Source organism: Vigna unguiculata, chromosome 11, assembly GCF_037176805.1.
Source record: "Vigna unguiculata cultivar grain cowpea cultivar isolate G323 ecotype 2 chromosome 11, ASM3717680v1, whole genome shotgun sequence".
NCBI classification, from domain to species: Eukaryota; Viridiplantae; Streptophyta; class Magnoliopsida; order Fabales; family Fabaceae; genus Vigna; species Vigna unguiculata.
In genome coordinates, this window is record NC_140802.1 from 29,349,727 (window position 1) to 29,357,173 (window position 7,447).

The 7,447-nt window shown below is 31.4% G+C and overlaps 1 protein-coding gene and 1 long non-coding RNA gene across 2 annotated transcripts; both read right to left on the reverse strand.

The window, feature by feature from the left end:
- Positions 1-2,604: 2,604 nt before the first annotated feature.
- On the reverse strand, positions 2,605-3,541 carry LOC146881713 (uncharacterized). Its single transcript, XM_085668534.1, has one exon. The coding sequence runs from the start codon at positions 3,527-3,529 to the stop codon at positions 2,702-2,704; it is 828 nt and encodes a 275-aa protein (XP_085524660.1). The 5' UTR covers positions 3,530-3,541; the 3' UTR covers positions 2,605-2,701.
- Positions 3,542-5,104: 1,563 nt separating this feature from the next.
- On the reverse strand, positions 5,105-5,803 carry LOC146881714 (uncharacterized). The gene is made up of 3 exons (XR_014986308.1): positions 5,622-5,803; positions 5,412-5,480; positions 5,105-5,172 (listed from the first exon to the last, which is right to left on the reverse strand). It is a non-coding gene; the product is annotated as an uncharacterized LOC146881714 (long non-coding RNA).
- Positions 5,804-7,447: the final 1,644 nt, after the last annotated feature.

The window sequence follows — 7,447 nt, forward strand, 5'->3', positions numbered from 1 at the left end:
TTGTCCGTTTTAGAGCATCAGCTCTTGTTGGGAAATCATGCACTTAAAAAATTATCTCTTCAAGTTGAAGCACACACACAAATAAGAGCAGAACAATATAAATAATTAAAGGCACACAAGAAATTTGACGTGATTTGACACCTTAAGGCCTACGTGTACAAATACTCAACAAAAGTAGTATCACTCAAAGTGCAATTTTTTTGTGGACCAAAACTTCAGACCTTTCATAGTACATTTTTTCTGGCAAAAATTGCAAACCTTCCAGTCACATCCAACTACTTAAGGCCCTCATACACCCAAGAGACCTATTGAGTTGCAGTGACAATTCCAAAAGCAACTCTTCTTCATGTTACTCGATGTGGGAGTTTAGAGAATACTCACTTAGCTTTGTCACGATTTTATTCTTAAAATACGTCTCAGAGGGTATATGGAGGAACGAATATTTAAACAACTTTAGATCTTGACTTCTAAGTGATATGGAACTATTGGGTGTAGTAGGACACTAACACAGAAAAGCCCTTTTTATGTAGGCTCTTTTGGGTTTTCATGTTTGGCTTAGATCAGACATAGAATCGAGAGGCATAAATTTACATTTTTACAAAATCAGACATGAATTTACAACCACTGAAACAGCTAGATGTAAATTTACGCAGAAAATGCAGAAAAAAGGAGGTTTTAGGAGGCCACTTGTCGCACACACCGTGGATGGTGGTTCACGCAACCGTTGTAGTTCAAAGGAGACCCATTGTCACGTCGTCATTGTAGTTGGAGACCACACCGTCCTCCATCGTCGCACACCGCTATTGCACACTATTGTTGCGAATGAGAGGGTTTCAAGATTTCGAGATATGAAAATGGAAGAAATGAAAGTACAAGCAAACACAAACTGGAAGCAAACAAGAAACGCACCCATCGTCGCACACCATGGTCGCAGACTGCTATCACATACTGCTACTGCAAATAGGAGGGTTTCAAGCTTTCGGAAAATTAACATGGAGGAAAACGAACATGGAGGCAAACGGAAATGCAAACAAACGCACAATGGAAGCAAACTAGAAAAGGATCTGAAATAAAAAATTTAACATTAACGTTTGGCATAGCAAGGTCAAATGTAAATATCTCAATTTATGTCTGACTACGCACAATTAGACATAAATTTACGTCTAACTGCATATAGTCGACATAAATTTATATCTGGTTTGACTAAAATTGACATGAATATACATCTAACCTTGGGACTCCAGACATAAATATTGATTACTTATTTACAAGTATGCTACCAATCATTTTTAAAGTTTGATCCCTCTATGTCAGACGTGAATGCACAGACGTTAAATGTCTGTTTTGTGTTAGTGGGAATAAAAGCTCCCTAGTCGAGGTATAAGAGGAATGTGCAGATGATCCCCAATGGAGGACTTAAGGGACTGGTGGTTTCATTATCGGTCCCGCGATGGACACCACATGTTCTTACTAGGGTCCACGCTCTCAAGTCACTAAGAGAGTTTGGATCTTTTAGAGTAAGAAAGAATATACGAGAGAATGCGTATTCTTTGGAGAATACTATATGTATTTAAAGGACATCTCAGGCCTTGGGTCTATGTGATATCAATAAAATAAAAACTTATCTTGAATAAATAATAATATCAAAAATAATGTGGCACCTTATCCAATATACCAAAAATATCCTATAAATATTTGGTATCAAGGAATATCAAGATATAATCTAACTACTGAGATTTGTCATAATTACTTTAATATGTGAATAGTTGTCCTAATAGATGTATCTTGGAATATTTTGTAGTCTTTTTGATGATGAGACTAATTAAATCTTATTGAATCATATTACTTAACATCATTGGACAGGTAGGTACTCAGTTTGAAATCCAGACAACATGGAAAAGTCTTGAAAGTATTGACTCATTCTTGAAGATTTTCTTAGTTTGCAATTTACGTTTCCTGTTTCGTTATCCAAAAAATATCAAATTGACGGAAAGAATTAATGGAACCGCATTAAATTTGATGAGTTAATGGTCCCAAGAACAACCATATTTCATTAAGTTCAACTACTAGTCGTTGCATATTAACTATAATATCTTAAAGACCGACATTTTAGATATACTATGTTATATCTTCACAGCTTAACTTTATGTATAAGCATCTTTACAAATTGATTTATTTATAAGTTAGTTTTAGTTTATCGAGAAATTTACGCAATCTCTTAGAAAAAAAAAATTTACATTAACTTTCTTTTATTTTATGCGTGAGTATATAATAATTTTTTTTTATATTTTATATTTTGAGTTTTTAGTTATATGTTATTAATTTAGATTTTTATATGTTGGTGTAATTGTTCTAGTATACCTGGTTGGTCTATATTGGAAAATGTGAAAAGTAATATTTTTAATTTTATATGAAGAAGTGGTAGGAAAAAATATCACTGTTTCGAATGCAAGAATTAAAAGATAAAAATAGTTGATTGCACTTCTACTTTTCTAGGGGGATGTCTAAGTAAAAGAAGATGTTTAGTAATTATATTTTGGTAACTTTTGTATATACTATTTCAGTGGCGGATCTTGACCAACATTGTTGGGGGAGCCAAAATAATACATCCAAAATTTATACATTTCATTATTGTCACTAACACAATAAAAATGAATTCATAACTTAGTATAGCGATAACTAAAAAAGAAATCACAAATATCTAAAAGATTGCCCTTCGTTCCTTTAGATCCCTGAACTCATCAATAATTGAATCAGAACTAAAATTTTCAGCTATTTCTTTTTCAATGTAAATAATCATATTGTCGGTAAGAAATTCATCTTCCATTTTATTCCGCAATCTTGTTTTGATAATCTTCATTGCAGAAAATGATCTTTCTGTTGTAGCTGTAGAGACAGGAAGAGTTAAAATAAGACGAATTAAACGATCAATCAAGTAGAATGTCCTTGACTTTCCTGTTCTTGCCAAAGATTGACATAATTCAAGCATGGTTGATAAATTCTTCAAATCTGGATGGTTAGGAGCATCAATAAGAAAATGTTGAAGTTGAAATTTTAAACTAATCTTCTCTTGCTCACTAAAATCTAAAGGATAATATTTGTTCACAAGAGTGCATATATCCTCAGTGTTAAAAGCTTTATAAGCATCCTTAGGAACTAAAGCATTGCTTAGAGTTAAAAGTTCCATTGTTTGCTCACTAAACCTATCATTTAATTCTTGCAACTGCTTGTCCACTGTAACAAGAAATATATTCACCCTAAAATGATGTTCCATAGTGACATGATCTTTTTGATGTTGAGAACGGCCATGACGTACAACATAAGTAGAATTAAAATCAGGAATATTAATGTCATGTTGTTCACAAAAGAATACCACACCTTTCAATAGATTTTGCCAACCATCATCCCTCAACTTTTGAATCAAAATTTTAGTAGAACAAACCAATTGCATAGCATTCAATATATCCTGAGATTGTTTCTGCAAAGCTTGGCAAAGACCGTCAGTAATTCCCATAATCTCTTTCATCATGTGTAAAATTAATATGAACTCAAATGAAGACAACATATTCAATGCAGCATCAGCATCACCCCTTTGAGAATAAGTTGATCCATCAACAATAATTTTTCGAAGAACCAGACAAGATGCATTATATAGCTTCATCATACTACAAATGGAATAAAAATGCGAACTCCAATGAGTATCACCAACTCGTTTTAAAGTGCCAATTTGATTTTTTCCTTTACCAGTTTCAAGTTCACCCATTTCTAACAATTGAGTTATTCCATCTAATTCAATAGCTTGTAACTCATCATGACGTTTACTAGAGGAACACACAACATTTACAATAAAAGCCAAATTTGAAAAAAATTGATGAACTGGAATGACCTCTCTTAAAGCAGCCACCAAAGCAAGTTGTAGTCTATGAGCAAAACAATGCACATAATAAGCATAAGGATTATCATTGAGAAATAATGCTTGCAACCCATTCCATTCTCCCCTCATATTACTAGCACCATCATACCCTTGACCGCGGATATTGGAAACATCAAGATTATGCCTAGAGAGAACGACACTCAATTCTTTTTTTAGAGTGGCGGCTGTTGTATCCTTAACATGCACAATATCAAAAAATCATTCTTTTATATTACCATCCTTATCTACGAATCTCAAAACAATAGCCATTTGCTCTTTTTTAGATTCATCACGTGCTTCATCAACAATTATGCAAAATTTAGAATCTCCAATTTCTTCTCGAATGTGACTTCTTACTTTTCTAGAGAAAATGTGCAAGATTTCTTTCTGAATATGATGAGAAGTATACTTAGCATTATAAGGAGCATTTTCTAACACAACTTGTGCCACTTTATCATTATATGATGCTAGAAGTTTAATCATTTCAAGAAAGTTACCTCTATTACTCGACTCTGGTGTTTCCTCGTGGCCTCTAAATGCACAAGCTTGAAATGCTAGCCAACAAATTGTGTCAATAGAGGTTTTGAGCCGTAAACGATTCTTGCAGACTTGTTCTGAACTTTGAATATTTATAATGTTATTAATGTGCATAGATTGATTCAACAAGTCTTCACAAGCTTTCATTGCACTGTTATGCGGTGAGCAAGGACTATCTCCAATGTGGTTGAGAAATGCACATCTTTTTCCCGCATTAACCTTTCTTCATGATCTAAAACCTTGTTTAGTAAACACATCTGATCCAAAACGACCATATGGCTTTGAACTAAATAGATAACATGCCAAACAATAAGCTCCATCATTAGCCGGGGAATACTCTAGCCAAGAAGGAAACATTTTAAACCAACTAGATTGAAATCTCCTTGGATGTTTTTCCTTAGAATAAGGATAATTTTCAAGTTGCATTTGATATGGACCCCATTTTAAATAAGCTCTTCGAATCTCATCTCTTTGACTCATTGGATATTCCCATATTTGAATACGTTTTCCTGGATCACGTTCCAAAGAATTAATATGAAACTCCTCACCTATAATTTTTTGAACCTTAAAAGGGGGCTCCTCTGATTGAACAATTGGAACATTAGTATCATGCTTCAGAATATCTGGAAGAGTTGAATTTGTCCTGTTTTCATCTTCACGGGTAGCTTCCCTTTTATCACTTTTAAAAAATGAATCTATTCTTTTATTCTTCATCAATATACCTATTTAAAAAAAATACTAAAAAATGATTTATCATAATCTAATAAAAAATTGAGAGACATAAATACCAAAATAAAATTCGATGATAATCAAACCACACTTAAAATTCAATTATAAAAAACACACAGTACAATCATTTTTTCTTCTATGTTGATAAAATAAAAAAATTAATATAAAAGAGGCTCATTAAATAAATTATTAAACTAATATTTGACTATCAAGTGAGACAAAAGAGAATTACCTTCTTTATTTCTTCAAGGATGGAAGAGAACAATTGAGAGATGAAAGCAAAAATAATTGATCTTTTTCTCTTCAGAAACAAAAGAAAATAGGTAAGAATGGAAGATGAGAACAATTTGTAAGAAATTCAAGACATAAACATATAAAAGTGGCTCATTAAATAAATTATTGAATTAATATTTCACTATCAAATGAGACAATAGAGAATTACCTTCTTTATTTCTTCGAGGATGGAAGAGAACAGTTGAGAGATGAAAGCAAAAATAATTGATCTTTTTCTCTTCAGAAACAAAAGAAAATAGGTAAGAATGGAAGATGAGAACAATGTGTAAGAAATTCAAGGCATAAACATATAAAAGTGGCTCATTAAATAAATTATTGAATTAATATTTCACTATCAAATGAGACGAAAGAATTACCTTCTTCTTTTCTTCCTCGAGGATGGAAGAGAATAAAGGAGAAATAAGAGAAAAAATAATAGATCTTTTTCTTTTCAGAAATAAAAGAAAACAAATGAGAATGAAATATGAGAACAATTTATAAAAAACACAATTTATAGTGAAAACAAATAATATAAAATATCTTGATAAATCTTTTTAATCTTTATTTTTTATTATATTTGATTTTATATTTTATTATTTATTATTATTAATTATTATGTTTATAAAGGAAATAAAATATTTGATTTAATATTTATAATAAAATAAAATCAAAATACTAATATCTATAAAAAAAAATCAAAATATATATGGTAAAAAAAAATTTCAAAATTTTTGCATCATAATACTCCGCCACTGTACTATTTGGCAATGGTCTTGTTAATCTAAAATATTAATATTACTACATTATTATAGTTAGTTGCGAAGAACTTATGAGCTGATTACCACCTGCATCATATATATATATATATCGAATCAAGGAGTAAACTCACATTATTCAATACTAAAACATTCTATGCATTTATTCGATCCATACTATCTTACTGATTTAAGGATTACTAACATAAAATTGACTTATCACGTTGATGTATTTACGTATGATCAGAGGACATCAAATATAAAAAATAAACAATGACATTTTTGTAAATAATCAATCAAAGTTTATGTTAGACCTTTTTTATCATATATAATTTTTGAATTTTACGTCTAACACATTTAGATGAAATATGAATTTATGTATGATCTAAATGGGTCAGATGTAAAAATCAAAATTTATATTTGATGAGAAATGGTAAAACATAAATGACTTAAAAAAATCGTAACACCTCTTTGATTATCACTTTCTACTTCACAGAAACACAAAAGGCACTGCTTTTGATGGTGGCGTCATTTTTGACCACCATAGGGTATCCATTGGTGCTTCAAACTTCTACCTTTTTACTATATGGTTTGTGGTTCATTGTTAAAACAGATATGTTTAATATAACCCAATCAAGAGGAATCTTGAAATTTTCTTCAGTCTTTATAACCCCAAATAACCAGTTTTCCAATTTTGTATTAATGGACTAATTTAAGCAACTAGGAAAGGCATAAAAGATGAAAGAAGCAAAGAACACAACAATTTTTATATTGGTTCGATTCAAGATGAATCTACGTCTAGTCTTCTCCTAAGCAACTTGAGCTTAGGAGAATTCCACTAAATCAATAGAGTTACAAGAATTACAAGAGCATCTATATAATTCAAGACCCTAAAGACTAAGGAGCTTGATCTATAAATCAAGAACTCCCCCTAGATGCAATGCCTCCACACAATTGCACCTAGACCTTTGCTCACACAGCGAATCAACAGTAAACAGAAATACAATTTAAAAGAAAAGAAAGGAATGAATACACCTAATGGATGTGCAGATGTGACACTCAATCCTAAAGCTAAACTTGACTCTCCAAGATTGAATCTACCATCAATCTTCTTGAATGTCTAATTGAATGATCTCCCAAGAAAATGCACGAACTCTGCAAATCTAAATCTCAATCGTAGAAAAATCTCTCAGAAAAATCTCTTCTTGATTTAATGATGTGTAACGGTCAAACTGATTTC